Below are 25,626 nucleotides of genomic sequence, written 5' to 3'. Positions count from 1 at the left end.
ATTTTTATTTAACAATTTTATTGAAAAAACTGATTTTTTATATGCTAAGTGAAAGAAACCAATCACAAAACATCACACTTTGTATGATACCATGTAATGAAATGTTTAGAATATGAAAATCAATAAAAAATTTGATTAGTGGTTACCTGGGCCTGGGAGAGGGAAGAGAAGAGAAAGAATGGGGAGTGACTACTAACAGATATTAGGTTTCTTTTCAAATTGACAAAAATGTTCTAAAATTAGATTATGGTGATGCCTACATAACTCTAAATATACTTAAAAAGTTGAAATGTATACTTAAAATGGGTGAACTTTATAGTATGTAAATTGTATCTCAAAGTTTTTTAAAAAAAGAATTTCTGACTGATTGAATAAACTGTATAACTTGTAGTTCCCATCCTTGACAAGTCATCTAGGACTTTATCAAAGTCTGGCCAATTATGATTTTATAATTTCATTTGAAATGTTAGGTATTCTCAGATTGTAAGATATACAAATACAATTTATATCCAAAGCAAAATATAAATTACAATTTTATTTTACTTAACCATTAGGAATAAACTTTATTCAATGCACCAACTCAGCAGCATAGTGTACATTCAAGAGAAAGGAAATATGGAGTCCTTTCCTCCTATATCAATAACTTACATGAAGCTCAAACAAGAAAATTATACTTAAGAAGTAAGGAATAACTTGTCCAAGGTGGATGCCTTGCAGGTAGAGCTCCACAGAAATCTGTTACAGCCAAGTGCATAAGGAATAAACACTGGCCAGTCACAAGGATTAAATCCTTGCCTCTGATATCACCTTGGGAGAGTTGGGTGTGTCCCCAGCTGAGCTGGAGCCAAGATTCTGCTGAGTCACACTTACATTGGATTTTAGTTCCTTACCATGCCAGGGGAGGAGCCAGTGCCCTGTGCTTGCAATTTAAAGCCCCATAGCCCAGGGGCCTTGGTTGGATCCCTCTCCCAGTATCTGGGAGGTTAAATAACATGCTACTAATCAATGAATGGGTCAACCCAGAAATTAAAGAGGAAATCAAAACACACATTGAGACAAATGAAAACAGAACAGTTCCAAACCTCTGGAATGCAGCAAAAGCTGTCCTAAGAGGGAAATGTACAGCAATACAGTCTTCAGCCAGACTCATAAAAAAAAAAAAAAAAAAAAAGGAAAGAAAGAAAGAAAGAAAGAAAAAGAAAAAAAGAGAAAAGAAAAATGAGAGAGAGGACTTGAATAAACAAAATCAGAAACGAAAGAGAAGAAATAACTGACACCAAAGAAATACAAAGGATTATAAGAAAACATGAAAAATTATATGCCAACACATTGGACAACCTAGAAGAAATGGATACATTCCTAGAAACATATAATCTACCAAAACTGAAGCAGGAAGAAATAGAAGATTTGGAAAGACACAATTACCAGAAATGAAATTGAATTAGCAATCAAAAGACTCCCAACATTTTTTCCTCCCCGGCTGCTTGAAGCTTGGCCGCCATCATGAACGACACAGTAACTATCCGGACCAGGAAGTTCATGACTAACCGACTACTTCAGCGGAAACAGATGGTCATTGATGTTCTTCACCCCGGAAAGGCAACAGTACCTAAGACAGAAATTCGGGAAAAACTAGCCAAAATGTACAAGACCACACCAGATGTCATATTTGTGTTTGGATTCAGAACCCATTTTGGTGGTGGCAAGACAACCGGCTTTGGCATGATATATGATTCCTTGGATTATGCAAAGAAAAATGAACCCAAACACAGACTTGCAAGACATGGCCTGTATGAGAAGAAAAAGACATCAAGAAAACAGCGAAAGGAACGCAAGAACAGAATGAAGAAAGTCAGGGGGACTGCAAAAGCCAATGTTGGTGCTGGCAAAAAGAAGGAGTAAAGATGCTGCAGTGGCTTTATCTGGTTGTGCAGATTTTTCATGAGAGGATCAATAAACTAAGAATGTTAACGTGAAAAAAAAAAAAAAAAAAAAAAAGACTCCCAACAAATAAGTCCCGAACCAGATGGTTTCACAGGTGAATCATACCAAACAGTTAAAGAAGAGTTAATACCTATTCTCCAACTATTCCAAAAAACAGAGGAGGAACGAAAGCTTCCAAATTCATTCTATAAAACCAGCATTATCCTGATATTAACATCAGATAAAGACACTACAAAAAAAGAGAACTATAGGTCTATATCTCTGATGAACATAGATGCAAAAACCCTCAATAAAATATTAGCAAAACAAATGAACAATACATTAAAAAAAATCACTTACCACAATCAAGTAGGATTTATTCCTGGGATGCAAAGGTGGCTCAATATTTGCAAATCAATCAATGTGATATCACATCAATAAGAGAAAGGATAAAAACCATATGATCATTTCAATATATGCATAAAAAGCATTTGACAAAGTACAACATCAATTCATTGATAAAAACTCTCAACAAAGTAGGTTTAGAGGAATTACACCTCAAAATAATTAAGGCCATATATGAAAAACCCACAGCTAACATCATACTCAATGGTGAAAAAAAAACTAAGAACTTTTTCTCTAAGATCAGGAGCAACACAAGGATGTCCACTCTCACCACTTTTATTCAGTATAGTACTAGAAGTCCTGGTTACAGGAATCAGATAACAAAAAGAAATAAAACGCAGCCAAATTGGTAAGGAAGAAGTCAAACTTTCACTATTTGCAGATGACACGATACTATATATAGAAAACCCTAAAGACTTCACCAAAAAACTACTAGAACTGATAAATGAATTCAGTAAGCTCACAGGATACAAAATCAATATATTGAAATCCATTTCATTTCTATACACTAATAATGAAGTAGGAGGAAGAGAAATTAAAAAAATATTCCCATTTATAATTGCACCAAAAATAAAGTATCTAGGAATAAACTTAAGCAAAGAGGTGAAAGACCTGACTCTGAAAACTATAAACCGCTGATGAAAGAAATTAAAGATGACACAAATGGAAAGATATCCCATGCTCATGGACTGCAACAATATTGATAAAATGTCCATACTACTCAAAGCAATCTACAGATTTAATGCAATCCCTATCAAAATACCAACAGCATTTTTCACAAAACTAGAAAAAAATAATCCTAAAGTTTGTATGGAACCAAAAAGATCTTGAATAGCCAAAGCAATCTTGAAAAAGAACTAAACTGATAATACCTCAATTTCAAGATATACTACAAAGCTGTAGGAATCAAAACAGTATGATATTGGCACAAAAACAGACCTACAGATCAACAGAACAGAAAGCCCAGAAATAAACCCACAATTATATGGTCAATTAATCTGCAACAAAGGAGGCAAGAATATGCAATGAGAAAAAGACAGTCTCTTCAACAAATGGTGTTGGGAATACTGGATGGCCACATGCAAAAGAATGAAATTGGACCACTTTCTTACACCCTACACAAAAATAAACTCAAAATGGATTAAAAACCTAAATGTAAGATCTGAAACCATAAAAATCCTAGAAGAGAACACAGGTAGTAATTTCTCTGACATTGGCCAGAGCAACATTTTTCTAGATATGTTTCCTGAGGCAAGGGAAATAAAAAATAAATAAATAAATAAACTATTGAGACTACATCAAAATGAAAAGCTTCTTCACAGCAAAGGAAACAGTCAAGAAAAATAAAAGACAACCTGCTGAATTGGAGAAGATATTTGCAAATGACATATCTGAAAAAAGACTAGTATCCAAAATATATAAAAAACAAAATAATGAATATATAAACACCAAAAAAAAAAAATCCAATTAAAAAATTGGCAGAAGACATGAACAGACATTTCTCCAAAGAAGATAACACAGATGGCCAATAGACACATGAAAAGATGCTCAACATCACTCAGCATCAGGGAAATGCAAATCAAAACCACAGTGAGATATTACCTCATACCAGTCAGAATGGCTAAAATCAAAAACACAAGAAAGAATAAGTGTTAACAAGGATGTGGAGAAAAAAGAACCCTCTTGCACTGTTGGTGGGAATGCAAACTGGGACAGCCACTGTGGAAAACAGTATGGAGGTTCCTCAAAAAATTAAAAATAGAACTACCATATGATCCAGTACCCTATCGGGTATTTACCCAAAAAATATAAAAACACTAATTGGAAAAGATATATGCATCTTACGTTTATTGCAGCACTATTTACAATAGCCAAATTATGGAAGCAACCCAGGTGTCCGTCAATAGATGAATAGATAAAGAATAGGTGGCACACAATGGAATATTACTTAGCCATAAAAAGAATGGAATCTGGCCATTTGCAACAACATGGATGGATCTAGAGAGTATAATGCTAAGTGAAATAAGACAGAGAAAGACAAATATATGATTTCACTCATATGTGGAATTTAATAAACAAAATAATGAACAAAATAAAAAAGAAACAAACCAAAACACAGACCCTTAAAAATAAAGAACAACCTGATGGAGACCAGAGGGAAGGTGGAAGGGGGGGAATGGGTGAAATAAGTGACGGGGATTAAGAGTACACTTATTATGATGAGCACTGAGTAATGTATAGAATTGATGAATCAGTATACTGTACTGCTGAAAGTAATACAACACTGTATGGTAATTACACTGGAATTAAAATTAAATAAAAATAAATAAAATTTCCCAAATTTAGACACTTAACAGCAATTCATCATCCAAAAACATACTAGTGCTGCCTACCTGTTTGTCTCTGTCACCTGTCCTTCTTCCCTCACAAAGAGGCTGTGACATTTGCTTAGCTTGAAGACTGACCCCATACAAAGTTTCAAAAGAAGGCAAGATTAGTTTTCAGTACTCTACTTTTCACAGAAAGTCCCCTATAATTTTGAAGGCAGACCTTTTGATCCACAGGATAAAGGGGTTTCTCTGACCTTGCAGGAACATTCGAGTTGTATTTTGACTGAAACTAGGTCTGTGGGTGGTATGGAGTCAGTGTTTTGGCTTGGGTGTTGTAAGACCAATTCATTTTATGTGTTTGATGGATTCCAGAAAACTCTCCTCTTCAGTTCAGTCTCCAGAGAGACATTTCTCTCAATGCATTGATTCCACCCTGCTCTGTCTTCCGGAGTAAAAATTACATGTGTTGCATACTTTCCAAGTCACCATTTGTATGTTCTCAGCTCCCTGACATATTTCTGTAATTGACCTTTGATCACCTTCATCTATACAAGATTATTCTCTAGTGCTCAGACTTCCTGGGAGCCTTCAGAAAATTGCATTTCAAACTTTTCCTTGGTCACACTACTTCCATAGGGAGTCCATTATTTTTAGTCAGAAGGTCCCTATTCCCAGTTTAATTTATTCTAGCTGTGTCTCCAATCTAGCTTCATATTCTCAGCTTTCCTCTTGGAATCATTGTATTCATTGCCTACTGCTTTTGTGTCTTCCTAAGAGGTAGTATCTTCCTTCTCAGAGATGAAGGTCCCTTTCCTAAAGTCTTCTAATACGTAACTAATGAAGAAATTAGTCCTCTTATGGTATGGCTTCTAGGCTCAGCAGGTAGGGACTATCTGAGGGCAATGAGGGGCCTAAAATATTTTTATTATCTTTTTATTACTTTCAAATTCAGTATTATCTCAAACTATTACCTCCCTCCTTTAGTGCAATTCATGCAAAGCTGTCTGCACAGATTTGACGATAATGATGATAGTAGCATAAACTGAAGGGACTGGGATTGCTGGTGGTGAATGGTACAACAAACTGGGTTGATGAAGGGATGACTTAGCATTAGAGCCCTCCTGAATGAAAAATGGCAGGGATGAATGAGAAAATAACAGTAGACCATGAAAAAAATATACGGACAATCAAAGTGGCACAAGCTGCGACTTCCAAAATTACAACTACTTTCCTTCCTGTTGTCTCACAGTTCCCAGTGAGCCCCCAAAGATGAGAACAACAGGTGGTAAGTGCCCACATAGGGGCCAGGACACCAATGTGGTTCCAAACTGGTTCTGTAACCTGAAACCCATCCCTCCCACTTTACATATAAGAGAAGTTAAGAGTGTGGCAAGAATGAAAAAGATTGAAGAGGACTTTTTTGAAGGGAGTTGCTGGTGAACTATGTGTTTCCCTCATTGCGTCTTTCAAGATGAATGTGCTGAGCTTAAAAAGAACATTTCAGAGAAATTGCACATATACCCTAGAGATTAGGGGGTGACAGGGATTGTTAACTGACTCTTCCTTAAAAATGGCTGAAGCTGTCTTCCTAACACAGTGAAAAGCTAGGAGCAACAGAAACCAGCCACTCTTCTATCCATGATGGGGCAAGGTGGCTGGCCTTGAGTTATCCTGAAAGGACTGTGTCCTGTGTGCTGAAGTATACTGATCCACCAGCAGAAATGAAAATGGTATCACCAAAATCAGGAGAAAAGAACTCACTGAAGAACCCACCAGAAATAAAGCCAGCATTAGGGCATCTGCTACGTGAAGGGCTATAACTGTGGATTACAGTAACACCTGCCACATAACCTTTTGTTCTTCAAAAGTTCCCCTTATCCCTATGCCTGACTTGGAGGGGTCAGAAATAGCAATTGTAAATGGGGGAGAAAGTGGAGGGTGGGAAAATAAAGAAACCAAGCACACTCTGCCCACCTCCCCCCCCCCCCAATCAGTTTCAAACTTCAGTCAACCTTGAGTTATGGAGGAGGTGAGAAACTTTAAATGGGGAAAAAATGAATTTTTTTTTTTTAAGATTTTATCTATTTATTTGAGAGAGAGAGACTGAGAGAGAGAGCACATGAGAGGGGGGAGGGTCGGGAGGGTCGGGAGGGTCAGAGGGAGAAGCAGACTCCCCACCGAGCAGGGAGCCCGATGCAGGACTCGATCCAGGGACTCCAGGATCATGACCTGAGCCGAAGGCAGTCGCTTAACCAACTGAGCCACCCAGGCACCCGAAAAAAATGAAATTTTTTAAAAAAGATTTTATTTATTTATTTGACAGAGAGCGACACAGCGAGAGAGGGAACACAAGCAGGGGGAGTGGGAGAAGCAGGCTTCCCGCGGAGCAGGGAGCCCGATGCGGGGCTCGATCCCAGGACCCTGGGATCATGATCTGAGCCGAAGGCAGACGCTTAACGACTGAGCCACCCAGATGCCCCAAAAATGAAATTTTGATATTAAACTTTCCTGGGGTTGTTAAAATCTGAAAATGAGACCGTTTATTAGTGAACAGAAAAACAATGGGATATTCCCAAAACATTGTCCAGGGGTGGGAAAGAGCAGATACATCAGGTTTAAAGACAGTAGCAAGAGAACATGTTAGTACTTTCCAAACCCTACCAATTCAGCTCATTTAACAAACTGCTTATCCTGATGTTATCCTTAATTGAGCACTTACTAAGTGCTAGAATCTTATGTCATTTAATACTTACAGTAAATCTATGAGACAGGACAGTCCTCACAGTCTCCTGCTTATTTAGGAATAATATTCTTTTGGAGCTTATTAAAAAGAAATCTTAAAGTGATTTCATAAAGAAAGAAAATGTAAAGATGAGCTCCAATGATGAGAAGCCAGCACAATCATGTTTTCAAATGCTTGGATAATAGGTAATCCTTTCTCTAAGATAATTCCAAACCCAATCCTCCTAAGTGGACCCTTAAACTCAGAAGATTTCTTCTCTGAGAGGCAAAGTACTTATCTGGACAAAGTACTTATGAATCGAGGTGGATTTACACGCAAATGATGATGGCTAAGCTCCAAGTCTTTCCCTTTCTTCCTGTCCAAGGCTGGGAGGGCAGGCAGCAATGTATTGACATGGGCATATGTTTTTGTAAAATTTGCAAAAGAAAGTAACTGATTTAATCTTAATTGAGACCCCTGTTTCTTTCTACTTGGACCTTCCTCCTGTCACATTTCTTCTTGTGCTGGGTGGTGTTGAAGAGGTTCTAGACATGTGGGGGAAGTTGAGTTGTGATACAATTAGTTTGGGTTTAGTGGGATATATTTATGTGGTTCATAGTCAAGGGACTGCTAACTCATTGTCTCTCCCACTCTCCCATGTAGCAGAGGTTTTTAGGAATGTTCCTACTGCCTATACTGTACTGACTCACTGGGCATCAAGAAAGTCCTGTACGATCAGAGGTTGAATTACAATATAAATGTGACAAATGTGTCCTATGGCTCTTTTTTTTTTTTTTTTTTTGATGTCTGATCTTATTTATTTATCACTCATAGAAAATCTCATTTTTGACTGGACTCAGAGGTAGAAGCTCTCAGAGAGGACAGCCTCCGTCTCTTGGCAATATGTTCCTGGCGTTTTTCTTTGGCCTCCTTCATTCTCTTGGCCAAAAGTTTAGCGTATTCTGTAGCCTCTTCCTTATTTTTCTTAGTGCGCTGCTTCTTCAAAGCAATACGCCGACGTTTGTGCTAGAGGACACGTGGAGTAACAAGACGCTGAATCTTAGGCGCTTTGGTTCTAGGTTTCTTACCTTCTTTGTTTAGGGGCTTTCTCACAACATAGTGGTGGACATCATCCTATGGCTCTTAACATGAGACACTGAAGGAGAAAAATGGTTTGAAAGGTATGGAGCCAGAAATCAATCTGTGGAAAATTATTCTAGTTATCAAATGTGTCAAATCATAAGCACAGATTTGGTTTCCATCAATAGCTAGTCAAATAGAAGTTCTCTCCTGTTATGAATATGGCATATGCAATTATAAACATAACATGTATTTTTTCCCTTTTTTGATGGGGAATTGTGTAAGACAGAATTTACCAGAATGCTGTGTTTTTAGGCATAAACCTAGCGGTACTACCAACAGTAATTACATCAAAAGGTGAAATGCATGTTTCAGGTATCATATGACTGTGACTCTTTCCCCAGTTCCCTATTATACATCATGTGTCCTTTCAAATCACCTCAGACTCCCTTGATGAAGCTGTCATGCTAAGACTTATTCCAAAATAGAGCTTAAGGCCACCAGATTGAGGTGTCTCAGAACAAACATTACTTCATACATGTGCTACCAGAGTTAGCCTCTTTAATCTGTCATTAGAATGCTGTTTGTTTGTTTTGTCTAAAAATTATCTACTAGAATGGACCTTTGATAAAGTAACCTACCCATACTTCTGAAGATCTCTCATCTCTGGAAAAAGTAATGTTGCTATAAATTGATGGGGTGTAATGCCTTATTTCAGTTAATCTTAAAAAATCCGAATTAGAAAAACAACTTAGTTGTAGAATTTAAATTAAATCATGAAACCTCCAGGAGTTTTTTACATCCTCCCCATCTCCACACATAGCTCAAGAAGGATGAGAAGATAGCCTGTTTCTCAATGGAACCCAGACTTTTACTGCCATAGCATATGGGTCCAGTTGCTAGCTCTATGTTCATATAGATCAAGTCCTGCCTCTCATTGTTCTTCCAGTCACACAATTTGCATGACACCAAACTTATCTGAATTACTTAGAAATAATTTTAAAAATGTTTCCCTGCTTATGTTCAAATGAGGACTCAGCTTGGTAGTGTATCTGATAACATCACAAGTGTTATGAGTACATATCACAGGGGATAGAGGAACTCTCATTGTTGTAAAGGAACCAGAGGAGGTCATCTTGTAGATATTTCCCTGCTGTTCTGTATTTTATTAATATTTAGGTAATACATTTGGTGACATTTATGTTAGACTAGATTCGAGGGTGATTTGGGGTATGAAAGATCAAATACATAGGTATTTAACCTCTGACTAAAGTCAAAACATCAGGCACTAATATCCAGGAATATTTCCTCCTTTAAAGGTCCTCTACTCTTACACTGATAATGTTACTATCAAAGTATTATGTACCCAGCAACTCTCTGAAATCATCTTTCAAAGGAGGTTATCTCCTGGCTCTCCTAAACAAAATGCAAACAATATATCTGGAAGTCTAAGCATAGTCTGTTTTTTGCTATAGTCATGCATTATGTATGGACTGGTAGATGCCAGAAATACAAATATGGGCTCATTTTTATTTTCTTACTATGCCTTTTACCTTTCTGGAAGTAAAGGATAAATTATTTTTTTAAAAAACTCATTAAATAAAAAAGTAATATAAAATATAACATGAAATATAGATTGTCATGAACAAATTTCTCATGTCACGATGACTCGTGTCATCAACAGAGTTCTCATTGGGAAGAAAGAAGATACTAATGTGGAATGGGGGAAGGCAAGAAAGACTACCAGGGGTAGTATCTGAATTGGAGTTATCAGTAATCAGCATGAATTCATGATTAGATATAGATATATACATATAAATATATACATATTTGGAATTTTTCCCTTTATCTCTATCTGCTAAAAGTGCCTAGGAACAAGGAGCACATCTAACATCCAGATCTTGGTGTCTAGATATCATTCCCTATGAAAAGGAACCAGAGATCCTAAGAGAAAGGAGAAATGGACTGGAGCTGGGAAGGTACAAGACACGTCTGGAATATCTTCTTGTGCAAGAGAGCAAGGGAGTGCTCAAAAGGATATAGGAGGCAGCTTGAAGGACTACTACCAGCCAAATCTAGGAAGTCCAGCCAAATCCAGAACAATTTGAGCAGCAACATCAATAAGGTAAGTAAGAGATTACAATCTATTAAAGAAAACATTAATCCATGAGCCCATACTGATAATATATAAACAATAAATATATAAAGTAAAAGGGAAGGCTTTTCCTTACAGTTAAATGCCAACTCATAAATACAGAGGAAGTGGTAGAGTTGAAAATTATCATTTTGTAATGATCATAATATTCATTCAATCAATATCACAAACATGATATACAGTACAGTTAAGTACTTATTTTCCTCTGAAATAATAAAATAAAATCCAAGACCTAAAGATTTATTTCCATACAAGTCTTCTTAGATAAAAATGAGGGTTATAATTGCTTTTAAGACCACTCTACTATGCTGTAATAACAATGATAAAGTTCTCTTCTGGTGAAAATTGGTACTCTGTGAACACCAAGTTTCATAGTTTGAAAGAACACCTAGGGTGACTGAAAAAAGGAAATTAGAATGGTTCCTTTCCTAAGCTCCAAACACACAGCATATATTACTTCTCAGGAAAGCATAAAACTGTTGTCTAAAAGCAAGAAAGGAAGAAAAAATAAGCTAGAGAAGGTGAACTAGTCTACAGAGTTTGAAATAGAGGAAAACAGATGTGGAACTCTGGTTCTAGGTGTAAAATAATTTATTTAAATTACAAATCACATAAAAATTAACCATACATCATTTTTTTTTTAATTTCAAGTTTTTATTTAAATTCTAGGTGGCTAACAAATAGGGTAATACTGGTTTCAGGTGTAAAATTTCGTGATTCATCACTTACATATAATACCCAGTGCTCATCACAAGTGCCCTCCTTAATACCCATCTCCATACATCATTTTCTTAAGCAAAGGAAGAAGCCTAAGTCAGAGTTAAATTACATTAATATTGAAAAATGGAATATTAAAGCAGTACTACAGGTGTCAATTGGTCCCTGCTGGCCTATATCATTACGTTGTATGCTTACCATGGGTGGGCTTCATGACATGTAAATTATCTCAATAAAATTAAAAAAAAAAAAACAACCCTGCTGTCATTTATTGAATACCATAAGAGGAATTTGTACTAGGATTTAAATAGCACTGCCCTCAGTGATATGCTGGTAAACTTTTAAAAAAAACTGATAGAAAAAATGCTTAGCACATGATTTACAAATAATGATAAAAATCACAAGACTCTTTATTGTAAATTCCATACACCCACATTTCAGTGTGACTTGCTACTTGCAAAATCCACTGTCAGTTTTTACCAACAGCAGTGTCAAGAATTCAAACTATAAATAAATGCTTGATTTTTATCCAAATCAGCAAAGAAGTTACTCACATTACTGACAGTGTAGTTCTGGCATGAATGTTGGCTGATATTTTTGTTTATATTAATAAGTAAGATAAAAGTGAAACAATGAGATGTATGCCAGGACTTCACTTGTTCTTCAGTGATGTAAGCAGCTACTTTGCTGAAATCGTGATTGTTTTCAAATACTGAAAGAATATTTCCTCAATTTTGGGAAGCTATTGACAATGTGACAGCCACAGATCAAACATTTTAAGTTTAATCTTCATTAACACTTTTACTATCACTTTAAGTCTGAAGACAACTGACAGTAAATCAAGCTCTGCTTTGTTTCATTTGACAATTTCCATAGTGTAAATACTCTCACCATGGCTAGTTTCAAGCAACCAATGTGACATCACCGAATGCAGAGTTGAGAAGAGATGTGTGGTATCACATCAAGATCTCCATAGTATTTCCACATACAGATACAATAGACATAAATATTCTTATAAGCATGGCTAATAGTAAAACATTGGAAAACAATTAGAAAGTCATGAGTTTTGAGGTTTTTAACTTCTGTTTTTAAAATAATTTAATTGATATAATTTAATTTTTAATAATGAAAGTGTTTAACCTCCAGCTCATTAAACTCCTGATATTTTAATAACTGGCTCTCATCGACCTGGTCTAGCACACCACTGACTGCCCCTTTTACCACTGAGAAAGCCAAAGCTCAGACAGGCTGTCACTAACTAGGCCTGGTCACACGGGACAGTGCCACCCAGGTCTGTCGAATTCCAAACTTTCTCCCATCCACTGTGCCTCTCTCTTTGAATGTAGTTGGCGATCTACTCACACATCAACACCCAAACACCTTAATGTGAGTGGATTTATCATTTGTTGGATAGTCATTGCTTTCCTTAGCAACAGGTGGAATGCAAAACCCGACTAGGCAAGGAGGCAGGAAAACACGGAAAGAGCACAACTACTTGACAGTTTCGTTCAAGACCTGGCATGATCGGTTCCCCCCATGAGATTCGGCTAATTTAAGATTTAGCAACCAGCAACTGTGCAACAACTGGTAAAAATGATAGATCATTTATTGTTTTTTTTTCTGTTTGTCATTCATTGTTGCTTTTCACACATTTTCACTGTATTTAATGAAAACGTTATTAAAGACTTACCTCAGCGGTCATAGCAAAGGACAAATATTAAAAATCAAATAAATAAGTTTCCAGGAGAGAAAGACAAATTTATCAAGAACAAATCACTTAGCTCTCAACACAAACAGAACTTTGGCCCAAGTCTGGCCCACTCCTTCTCCACTATATTATTTTCAAATAGGCCGCCTCTGCCGTCCCTGACTGCTAACTAGCGGTCCCAGGCTGTGACATCACCACATCCCAGCGTCACATCTCCCACTTCAGGCAGTTAGGGACAAAATATTATGATAATTAGCGTTCGAACGCCACAGGTCACAAAATCGCTCAGGAACAATCCTAATTTACCCTGTGGAGTTCCAGTTCACAAGTGTTTTGAAACGTTTTAAACACAGTAGGTTTCAGCAAAAAAGCTCCGTCTTACCGAGCGCCCCGGCCGCTTCAACTTCACACACAGCCTCCGCAGCAGCGGCGGCGCTAGCGAAGCGCTACGCCTCCCGCCAGCGCCAGAGCCGCACATGCGCATGCGCAGTCAGTTCCTCCGCTGGAGGCTCAGCCCCGCCCCTCAGAGACGCCGAGTTCCCTGAAAGGCACCCGGCGTGGAAAAGATCGCGCGCAGGCGCAGTCGCGCTGCCTTCGCGGAGCCGGAGATTTTTTTCCTGTCGCGTGTCCTGGGTCTTTGGTTTGCGAAGTGCCGTTGGGCCCTACAGGTGCTGAAGGGCTGGGGTCGTGGACCCCCATAAGGTGTCAGCAGCACGGAGGTGCAGGGTGTTGTCGAGGGTGCGGGGCCGGGCGCTGCCAGCGGCGCGCTCCGCCCCGGGGCCCCCGCCCCTGCTCTGGGCCAGGCCCCGGCTCCAGCCCCCGTCCCGGCCCCGGGCTCGCAGTTTACCCTGCTGGTGATGCACCCCTGCGGAGGGCAGGACGACTCTGCGGCCGAGGGCGTCCCGAGGCAGGCTCCGGCCCTGGGGGACGGCGCCGGTGCAGGCAAGCCCATTAGGTACCTGTGCGAAGTGGCGGGGGCTGGCGAGGAGGAGGCAGGAGAGGACGAAGCCGACCTGCTGGATACTTCCGACGCCCCAGGGGGAGGCGAGAGCACCGCTAGTTTGGAGGATCTGGAGGACGAGGAGACCCACTCTGGGGGCGAGGGTGGCAGCGGGGGAGCCCGGAGACGGGGCAGCGGCGGGGGCAGCATGAGCAAGACCTGCACCTTCGAGGGCTGCAGCGAGACCACGAGCCAGGTGGCCAAGCAGCGGAAGCCTTGGATGTGCAAGAAACACCGCAACAAGATGTACAAGGACAAGTACAAAAAGAAGAAAAGTGACCAGGCCCTGAACTGCAGTGGGTCCGCCCAGCCTGGCAGCGCGGGAAACGTCAGACTGGAGGTATCAGACCTTAGCTGGGGTCTTGGGGAGTGGGAGGTGGTTAGAAGAAACTCCACTCTTACCGCGAACCGTATTGGCCAGGTTGCTGGGGCTGGACTTGTGGTTGAGAGTGAGTGCTTGTCCTAAATTAAAGTTTATAAACACATGTGCAAAGCCTTAACAGTTCTGTTGCACCCTTGTAATAGATGAATAAATGTCAGTGGAAATGATGTGATATACATCAGCAGATCTGTCATTTCAAAGATCTGGGATATGGGCTGGAAGGACAGATAGTAGGTGATGGAGCTGGTTAATCGCCAAAGGAGGAGGCAAAGAGACTTAGGAACCTACATGAAATTGTAATTTGGAGAAGGTAATCTCTTCCTGATTTCATTACCCTATTCACAGCATACTGTTATCAGTATCCCTATTCTTAGTAAACTGTTATTAGTACCCCATGTTTAGTACAGTGTTCTTAGTGTCCTGTTCTTGGTTAATCTTATTCTTTGTACTCTCTTGTCAGTAATTCTATTCTCAGTAGCCTCATACTTAATAGACCTGTTCTGAGTACTCTCATGCTTAGTACCCTGTACTTTTAATACCTTGTTCTCAGTATCCCTGTTCTTAGTACCCTGTTCTCACTAGCCCTTTTCTTAGTGCCCCTAGAAAAGAAAATGGAATAATAATGGGGTGTAAGTCTCAGGAAGATTTTTGGAGTGTTTGATTTGAACTGTGTTGAAGTAACGTTAAAGCCAGTGTTTTGGTGTTGGACTTCTGGTTACAAATCTTCATTCCATCATTTGCTGGCTGTGTGGCCTTGAACAGGTTATTAAACTCTTAAGCTCAGCTTCTTCATCTGTAAAATAGGTATTAAAATGGTACCTGGTTCATAATGTTGCAGTGAATATGTGAGATATTCCATATTGAGTGTTCACACAGTGTCTAGCAGATAGTAAAAGTCAGGAAATCTTAGCCACTATTGTCATTATTAGTGGTATACTTTGAAGTTGTTATAGATAAGCAGATGTTTCATCCTGTGCGCTTTCCTCCTTTTAATAAAAGCTATAATCCCTCAGTACATTTTCATTGAAAAATTGAATCTTGTTAAAAATGATCCAGAAAATTTTTTAAACTGAAAGCTATCCTAGGATGTATTCTAAAACTCTTTAAATTTCTTAGTTTTTGCTGGATTTGAACAGCTGCCTCATTGCTAAAATTTTAGACTTTGGAATTGTTACAAATGTGATGTTCTAAATTTTTAAAATTTATAGTCATCAGCATGTCACACTTAATTCACACTGATTAGGGTCTGCTTTTATCCCATTGAGTCTTAATCTGTTTAGGGTAAAATGACTTATCTGAGAATCTGATAAAACCTAATGAACTCTTTTCCCAGAAAAATACACATAGGTAGGTAGGTATTTAATTTTGCATACACATTATAGAGTTCAGGACCCCTGTGGATCTTAGGTTTAAGACCTGTATCCACATCCTTGTAAAATATATTTTATCAAATCTTGAATTACAAGTAATTATGGAAATAAGCATCTCACTTATTACAGAATGAAAGTAAGGGTCACTGTTCTCTGTACATTCCAAATTCACTTCAGAATTCTTCACAGAGGGAGAATATAGTTCTTTTCAAGAAAAGAAGTACTTTGTCTATAGCTACCTTCTTTTAACTGTCCAGTTTTACATCTACAGTTTGAGGAACATGTATAAAAGGCAAATAGATACTGAATTAAGTCTCCCCTTCCCCCTCCCACAGAAAGGATTTTCCTATCCTAAAATAATTTGCTTATTCTAAAATAATTTGCATGACTTTTTTAGGAAGGAGAAGTAACTGCTATAAGCAAAAATTAATACCCTGCTATACCATTTGTCTTATGTTATGGGACACTTGACCAGTTCTGAGGAGATTTCAAGAGCTGTCTTTGTCTTTGTCGAACTGAGTGTAAAGAAAACAACCAGCAGTTACCATCAGGATATAATAAGGGCCAACTGTGTAATATTACTTTAATAGTGGAGAGGAGGATAGACCATTATAGGCTGAGATACTCTGGAAAGGTTTTGCAGAGAAAATATAACTCAGTATATGCCAGAAAGGGTGGCTAATAGTTTAAGCTTAATCAGCTAAGTTTCTTATATGCCAGGCACTGTGCTAAGCTGTAAATGGAGTCTCACACCCTTCAGCAATGGTACATAGATGCTATATTTTACATGCATGGAAACTAAGGCACAGAGAGGTTAAGTAACTTGGCCTAGGTCATACAGCCAGCAAGTGTTCAAACCCAGGCAATCTGATTCTAGAGCCTTCGCTCTATCCCCATATTATACTGCTTCCTTAAAATTTTGGTAGATAAAGAAAAACACATCTTAGTAAAGAAAAGGAAGTGGGAATACAGAAGACACTTTTGGGAAGAAGCAAGGGGACCATTCTAACTAAAGCAGAATATTTAGATGGAAAATTCATGGAAAATAAATTCGGAAAGAGAACTTGTAGCCAGTTTTTGTATGGTATTGAATGCCAAACTATAGGACTTGGGTTTGGAGTCTTCAAACGAAGTTTCTAATTAGGAAGTAACGGGCTATACTCTAATGGGGTGGATTACAGCTGAGGCCTATAGATTTAGAGATTCTTTAGGAGATCATTATAGTAGGACTGATAAGTGGTGATAGGGGTCTTCTGTAGTGTGAAAAGCAAGATTAGAAATTAAGGTATTTAAAATCATTTACATAAATCAAGTTAAATAAGGAACAAATGTATATGACATTTAGTCCATGCATCTAAAAAATATGCTATAGGAGAGACATATAAAGGAACTAGGGATAAAAGAATAGACTTATGGGAGTGATCATTATCCTTAAATATCTAAAAGGCTATCATTTGGAAGAAGCAGTAGGTTCATTTTGCATAGTTCTATGTAACTAGGACTTTTAAGTAAAAATCACAAGAGATATATATTTCAGCTCAGTCAAAATAAAAGCTTACCTAAATGTTGGATTTATTTAAAATTAACGGGATGCCTCAAAAGTTGGTAAACTCCTTAGGGCAAAAGGTGTTGAAAATTTTTGAAAAGGGAATCCCAAAATTATAGAAGTTTGAACTAGCTGACTCAAGGTTATTTCCACTACAAGTTTCTGTGGTTTTGTGGCATTAACATTGTGAATCTGCATAGTGCTTTATTTGGGGTTGTGAGAATATAGGGTACTCTGCCATCAAGTCAGTTTCGTGATTCCATTTCTTGTGCAAATAAAAATGAAACAGTGCCACACATAGTTAATCCTGTGGGGAGAGAGGAAGAAATTATTTTTGTTTCCTTTAGGTATCAGAATGCTCTTTTTACAGTTTTGTTTGTTTTTTGTTTTTACATTTCGTGGCCTAAAATGTTTAGGGATTGAACATTTTTGTCACACTGGGCTGATAAACTTCCCATAATGAAAGAGAGAAAGTGGATATTCTAAGAGAACTCAGAGGCCAGTAGAGAGAGAGGTCGAGAGAAGAAAACAGCTTCAGTAACCATCTAAATGAAGAGCAAAGAGAGAAGAGTAAATTTACATATGACATGGCTTTATGGTAAAACATTTATAGTTTTATATTTGCTTAGTCAGCATTTTTGGATGTGATCAGTATTGTATCATGGTTTTATAAGAGTCAGAATATCTCAGTTAACTACAGTATTTGGTTATGCCAGGAAAATTGTGAATATTTAAGATTCTGTCAAGGAATTGGAGATACATATTTGGTAGTTAGGGCTGCTGAGTTTGTTTGGGTAAGGATGTCTCAGAGTATGGTTTTCATTTTAGGACTTAGCTATTTTGTCTATACCAGTGGCAGGAGATTATTTATACCAGTGCTTTCCAGTCTTTTCAAAGCCAGTTTGTCATTTTTTTCCTAGTGACTTCCAAATTTTGAAAACTTTGTCTATCAGTTGCTTCTTTAATATTTTACTGTCTACCCCCCTGTTTAATTGTTGCTGTTAACTGGACAAAAAACTATCAAAGTGTCTCTAGAAATATGTAAATTGCCTTTGAGTTTATGTATTCCATCCAAAGGCAGGCAAACTTTGTTTTGGCCTGGATAGCTGCATCTAAAGAGAATGTTCAATTTCCACTTTCAATATTTTTGTAATATTGAAAATAGCTCCCAAGTAACTCTTTGCTCCTCCCACCTCTGCCTCACTATTGATTTTGAGACCTTCAAGAGACTGGAGATCTGAGGTTGGAAACTGGAGGGGGAGGGAGTGAGGAGTGTTCTATAAAATTAAGTGCCAACATTTTATCTATGAGGGATTTTCCCAGAGTTTCACAGGGACTGGGCAAGAAGGAAGAGAAGCTGAGGACCCATTCATTACATCATTGAAAGCGTACAATAACGGATTATTATATTATGTTAATTGTTAACCCTGTTTGCATTTCTATCATTTATCCCAGGAAAGTACAGATAATATACTCTCCATTGTTAAACAAAGAACAGGAACCTTTGGGGATCGTCCTGCAAGACCTACTCTTTTAGAACAAGTGTTAAATCAAAAAAGACTGGTAAGTATCTATAAAGTACTTACAAATTTATCATCAGAAGTTAAAATTATTTAGATTTTTGAGATTTTAAAATTTGCTCAGCTGGTCATCAGAATTGATTGTTCCTCTGCCGGTACACACTGGAATCTCATAATGCTCTCCCAAGACAAACCTTTATTCCTGACTAAACCTTGAATATCTGAGCAAAATGGGGTTTTAAAACAGACTTTGTACTGAATTCTGTGGTTTATGGACAAATGCGTTAGTGATATGGAAGTAGAATGAGACCAACATTTAATAAGGATCTCTATTCTAAATCTGCTAGAAGTCATCAGATTTCAATCAGAAAAGGAGAGATTTTTCAATAAATATGGAAATAATTGGGTAATAATTTTAAGACAAAAAGAGAATTTAGCTCATCATATCACTATACATCAAACTAAATTCCTGATAAAGATATTTAAAATTAAAATAAAAAAAATAGAATTGAGACTTAAAAATCTTTTTCTAGCTTAAAAGAAATAGAATTACAAAGAAATGAATACTGTAGTCAAAAATGGTGGTAAAAATGCAAACTTCAAACTAACGTATAGGAAAAATATTTGCAACACATATAAGACACTAATAGTTAATGTGGTTGACATTTTTAGTTTACAAAATATTCATATAAATTGATGAAGAAAAAATGTTGGCTTCAAGTACATTGCAAAAAATATAAACAGGAATAAAAGCAGAAATGCTACCATTAAATGATGTGAAAAGGTATTCAATATCAATAAAAATCACAATAAACAATACAACAAATGAAAATTATTTAAAAGACATCACAGTGATGTTGGGGGTTTCATGAAATGGGCACTCTCATTCTGTTGGTGGTATCGTGTATGTATCAGACTTCTAGAAAGCAATTGGGCAGTGGTATCAGGAGTCTCTAAAATGGTCATCCCTTTTGGGGTGCCTGGGTGGCTCAGTCGGTTAATCAGCTGCCTTCGGCTCAGGTCAGGATCTCAGGGTCCTGGGATCGAGCCCCGCATCGGGCTCCCTGCTCAGCGGGAAGCCTGCTTCTCCCTCTCCCACTCCCCCTGCTTGTGTTCCCTCTCTCACTGTGTCTCTCTCTGTCAAATAAATAAATAAAATCTTAAAAAAATGAATAAATAAATAATAAAATAAAATGGTCATTCCTTTAGCTCAGCAGGAAATAAACCCTATATATGGATAAAGTTAAGCATAAAGATGTTGCCAGAAATGTAATTATCACAAATAGTAAAATAGTAGTTAAAACAACCTAAATGTTCAACAGTTTTATAAAAGCTGAGTAGATTATTGTGCATTCACTTAATAGAATATTGGTACATCTTTTCAAATAATTTTTTATTGAAGTATAGTTGACAATAAAGTTTTAAACAAATAACTAGAAAATGTACCCTGCTCTAATGTTAAGTTTTAAAATCAGTGTTCAATGATAGTATTTCTACCTCGCTTGGTTTATCTTTTTTAATTTTGGGGGACCAAAGTTTTTTTTTCCCCTCATCAATTTATAGAAGTATTTTATTAAAGTAAAAGCATATTAACTATAGTCTGTTATATTTGTTATATGACTGTATTTAGAAATGGTAGGTGTACAAAACTATTGGTTTTTTTTAGATCATATTCTGTCTTTTCTGAAATTTTTGTAATGTGCTAATACTACTTTTATTAACACCTGTATATGTATACACACACACACACACACACACACACACACACACACACACACATTCTTTTTAATTTCTTCAGAAAGACTTAATAGGCTAGTGGGAGAAATTGAATCCTTACATGATTTCCAAACTGGCATCCAACTGCTATTTTCACATGTGGCCCCTTTTCATATCCTTGTTTTTCTTGCTGTCATCCTGGGCCAGTGCTATTCTTGGCTGTTTGCTCTTATGTTTCAGAGATAGTATATATGCTGGCGTAACATAAAGCATTTCCTTTGTGTACAAAGTCACCGATAAGATTAGGCTTCACCCATTACTTTAGGTCTTAGTATTTTGATGTATGACATCAAATTTTATTATTATTAGTTTGCACTTTAACACAGTGCATCAGGTGCAAGTGTGAATTCAATTCAGGCGCGTTTTGTTTTGTAAGCATATTGTGCCTTGTATAGAGACATACCAGAGTAATTTTATAGCATGAAGACATCTAATCCCATAAGAATAATGTTAATAAATATATTTTTTCTTTTTCTTTTCAAGTCATTACTAAGAAGTCCAGAAGTGGTGCAATTTTTACAGAAACAGCAACAACTATTAAATCAGCAAGTTTTGGAGCAAAGACAGCAGCAGTTTCCAGGAACATCAGTGTGAAGGAATTTATCAAGAAGATCCACATGTTTTTTATTTTGTTATAGAAGATGGACATATTTTTATACTAAAGATAAATGGGGTTAGATATGCCAGTAAAACATAAACAGTCATTTTCCTGTAAATGTATGTGTGCATTTGGGGATAAATAAGTATTGCACGTTGTGCATCTAATCCTTTCAGATTACCATGAATTTGAAGAAACAGCTTACCTTTCCAAAATAACATTTAATTACAGTTGTTTTTTTAAACAAAGTATTCCTCTTCAGTCATCGTTACTGAAGGTAATGAAGCAGTTACTTTCTGTGGAAGTCACAAAGTTAATAGATATTAATTTTTGATCATTTAGTTCAGTGGTTCTTATCAAGGGGCAGTCAGAAATGGATGAACATGTTTTTGGCTGTCACAGTGATCTTGAAAACTCCTGGTTTTTAGTGAGTGGGTCAGGAATCCTAAATGTTCTACAGTGTCTGGAATGGCCTTTCACAACTAATAATTATCTCACCCACAGTGTCAATAATCCTCCTCTTAAGAAACACTGGTAGTTGTGATGGTAAAATGTAGTTGGGGCACCTAAAATTGGGTTCTTGAAATAACTTTTTTTTACAGTTAAGATGAGCTGTCAAAGAGGTAAGCGAATTTTAAATGTATAAGGAAAATGATCATTGTTAATTATCTGTGAAATTAGGATGTGCATTTCTTTTCAGAGATGTGCTGGTAAAACCTAGGAGAGGGGTTAACTAAGTACACTGGAATGAAAGCATCTCCTAAAATTGGCCTCTCATTTCATGTTACCTATTAGTGTTCTCTCTTTTAAAGCAGACTTGTGTGTTGAATTTGTGAGCAGTATAGATGTATCTCATTCCACCAATGTCAGGACAAAAACAATTTTTTAATATGAATTTCCTTTTCAAAAAGAGATTCTGGCTCCAACATTTTGTCAATGTTTTTAAAAATTGAGCAAATTTAAGATCGTGTTATTCTTAAAGTAATGTTCAAAGAATGATGATAGATAATCTGGATGGATACTTTTTTCTTGTATTGTCTCCTAGGAAAACTTTAAAAAGGCAAACCTTCCAATAAGAGTAACAAATCAAATGTCAAGAGAGTATTTCCAATGTTAGATAATAAATTTATGTCTCTTTAACTGTGCAAAAATGTGTTCATTTCTTGGGTTTTAAGCCCTGAAATATATATCAAGTTAAACTTAGTCAAGGCTGTTTTAAGAAGTACTTAAGGAGAGAAAGAATCTTTTTGTTCATCTTTTATGTGTGTTTTGTACCTGTGTATCTGTGCAAAACCACAGATTTTACCAAAATTATTCATTAAAGTCCAGTTGTAGACCTTTCAGTTGTCTGATTCACTTATTCTGTTCTTTAGTTTTTTCATTCTGGATGCAAAGGAATTCATTTACACTTGTTATTAACTATTAGTTCTCTTACTCATGGTGTTGGAGCTTTATCGAATCCCTACAGTATAAGTTAATTTTTATAGTGAAAAAAAAAATCAGGGGCGCTGGGGTGGCTCAGTCAGTTAAGCATCTGCCTTCAGCTCAAGTCATGATCTCAGGGTCCTGGGATCGAGCCCACATTAGGCTCGCTGCTCAGTGGGGAGTCTGCATCTCCTGCCTGTGGCTCCCCCTGCTTGGGCTCTCTCTCACTCCCTCTCTCTGGCAAATAAATAAATAAAATCTTTAAATAAAAGAAAAAAGAAAAAAATCAGCTTATCTTTCAAATGGAATAGGAGAGATAGGAAAAGAGGGAAAGTAATAAGCCAGGGAGTGCTGAATTAAAATAAGAGGGATTGAATATGTAAATATAAATATCTATCTCAGTTTATGCTTACAGACAGCTCATTAAAACAGTACGGTTTTTACTTATTTTGGGTAGATTTATTGCAGTGTATCCCCACTTGTTTATCCCTTCATGTACTCCAGACTTGTGCAATATGACTTTTCTGCTTCTCCCACCAGGAAGTTGACTTTATTCACCTACCCCTTAAATCTGAAGGACTGGCCTTGTGACTTGTGTTAGCCAATAGAATGCAGAAGAAATAATATATGCCAGCTTTGAGTAGATTTCCAAAGATTTTGAACACTTCCACTTGATCTTTTAGAACCCTACTCAGCTGCCGTGGTGAACAGCCAGATGTGTGAGTGAGGCCATGCTAGACTAGCTCTCCCCCAGCCACCCTGCTAGCTGACTGCAGATGCATTTGACCCCAGCCCAAATCAACCAAACCTAGCCCAGATTTGCAGAATGAGCCAGCTGACCTGTAGACTTGTGAGCAATAATAACTGTTTATGATAGTAAGCCACAGTGTTTTGGAGTCGTTTGTTATGCAGCATTCTTGAGAGCGGGTAACTGATACACCTAGCTATATAGTTATTGCTGCTTAACAAGTGACCCCCAAAATTTAGTGGTTTATTAATTTTTTATTATCTCACAGTTCTGGATATGGTTACTATAGTTTTTAGTAGCTGTACAAGTGCTTTCAAGCTAGGTGTGCTAGACTGTACTTTCCAAAGATGGCTACCACAGGGTCTCCCACTCCACATGCTCTTATGTGATGTGGCCCATTAAGAACGGGATTTTATTTTTCTACCCCCTTGAATCTGGGTAGGCCCTGTGACTGCTTTAACAGAATATGGCAGAAGTAATGCTGGGCCAGTTTGTTTGAGGCTAGAGGAAAGGAGATATAATAAATATAGATGTGGTATATTCGTAGTAATAACAGCATAAAGGAATTCACAGCTTCCATTTTCCAACAAAGTCAGAAGTCAACTGCCAAGGTGGAGTGGGAGAGTTGATAAAAAGCTTTAGGAAAAGGGGAGAAGTTAGGAAGATACATTAAATGAAGTCAGTGAGATGGCTAATAGCTAGTAGCCTGTCAATAATCCCCTGATAATCTGTTTTTCCCTTCTTTCATAGTAATAGAATTTTGAGTTGGGAACATAGCCACACAACAACGTAGCTGATTCTCATATAATACCATGCCAAAGAATCCAGACACAATGTGTGGATGATTCCATTTATACAAAGTACAAATGCAGGTGAAGCTTACTGTTAGAATTCGGACGTGGTTAGCCTTGGGAGGGGGCAGAGTCCAGGAGGAGACATGAGGATGCTTCTGGGGTTTTAGTATTACTCTTCTTGTCCTATATGCCGGGTATGCATGTGTATTCTGTTAATGAAAGTTCAGCAAGCTAAACATTTTATACATCATATACATGTGATTTTTACATTTTTCAATATTTTGTATGTTTTCAATATTTCAATTTTTTTTTTTGAGACTATTTGTCGGCTGCCCTTGCAGCTCAGTGAGACCTCGTGAGTAAGTTAATGGCCAGTAGGGTAGAAGCAGAAATGATGTGTGCAACTTCCAGCTAGTGCCCTCTAAAAGAAAGCAGGCAGCCCACTTTCCCCCTCCCTCTATCTAGCTCCTTAGAATGTGGACCAAGCAGCAGATCACCTGTAGGCCAAATGTGGGTAATTCACTGAGGATGAGGGAACAAGAGAGAAGGAACCTGTGTCCTTGGATGGCCTCAAGCAGCAGAGCTACCATCCTAGCCAGAAACCGATTACCTGCAAGAGAAATGGAATATCCTATGTCTGCCATGATTATTATGATGTCTTCGTTACATGCAGCCAAACTATAGCCTAAATAATACTGCAGGTGAAACTATAGCTTAAATAATACTGCCTAATGGCATTAAAGATTTGGCATACTGGAAGCCAGGACTCTATAATTCTGCATCCTGCAGTTACGTGACACTATTTTGTGGGGCTCAACCAGCCGTCGTAGTAGGAAAGATGTATTGCAGGCTTGATCTCAGGTTCATTTAGTGGAAGAAGAGGACGAGATTAGGATGCTTTTGAGAGAGTACTTTCAGTAACAGAGTTCAGGCTGAGCAGAGGAGAAACGAGGCCAACAAGGAATGAGTTTTTCTATGAGACAGCCAATCAAGTGTCAGAAGAATGAGCGAGCATGAGATATTTAAGCTAGGAAACTAGCAGTACTCATCACAATGGGTTAACGACGGCCCCAGTGTTATTACACTCCGTAATAACATATGTTTCAGTAAATCAAGCTCTTTGAAATCTTGTAAGACCATTCCCAGGCTTGGGATCACACTTGAGTGTGATTCAGAGGGGTGGGTAAACAAGCCTGCAGGATTTAATGACAGAAACATCACTCCAGGAGGGCTCACTTCAGGGAGAAACCCAGTGATTTACTTCAGCTCATCAGCTCATCAGCTCTAGAGTATTGCAAAAACTTGCTAAAAAGTGATAACAAAAGAAAGAAAACTAAAAAATAGATCTTTTGCTTCAGAAGTAGTTAATCCAAACTACTGTGGAGAAAAAGAAGACGACCAACCAGATGGCCCTCAAAAGAATAGTC

At 37.6% G+C, this 25,626-nt stretch overlaps 1 protein-coding gene, 1 long non-coding RNA gene and 1 pseudogene across 3 annotated transcripts in view; 2 read left to right on the top strand and 1 right to left on the bottom strand.

The window, feature by feature from the left end:
- LOC118534914 (uncharacterized) overlaps positions 1-13,516 on the bottom strand; it is a 107,617-nt gene extending 94,101 nt beyond the window's left edge. For both annotated transcript variants that reach the window (XR_004916958.2, XR_004916957.2), the window contains exon 1: positions 13,423-13,516. This is a non-coding gene — a long non-coding RNA (uncharacterized LOC118534914). The remainder of the gene's footprint in view (positions 1-13,422) is intronic.
- On the top strand, positions 1,471-1,971 carry LOC118534912 (small ribosomal subunit protein eS24 pseudogene; annotated as a pseudogene).
- Positions 13,517-13,588: 72 nt separating the features above from the next.
- On the top strand, positions 13,589-22,575 carry RFXAP (regulatory factor X associated protein). The gene is made up of 3 exons (XM_036090975.2): positions 13,589-14,380; positions 18,794-18,901; positions 21,118-22,575. Exons 1-3 carry the CDS (start codon positions 13,898-13,900, stop codon positions 21,226-21,228), a joined length of 702 nt encoding a protein of 233 aa, XP_035946868.2. The 5' UTR covers positions 13,589-13,897; the 3' UTR covers positions 21,229-22,575.
- The last annotated feature ends 3,051 nt before the right edge of the window (positions 22,576-25,626 follow it).

Source organism: Halichoerus grypus, chromosome 4, assembly GCF_964656455.1.
Source record: "Halichoerus grypus chromosome 4, mHalGry1.hap1.1, whole genome shotgun sequence".
Taxonomy (NCBI): domain Eukaryota; kingdom Metazoa; phylum Chordata; class Mammalia; order Carnivora; family Phocidae; genus Halichoerus; species Halichoerus grypus.
Note: the sequence above shows the minus strand (reverse complement) of the source record. Positions and strands in the feature narration are given on the sequence as shown.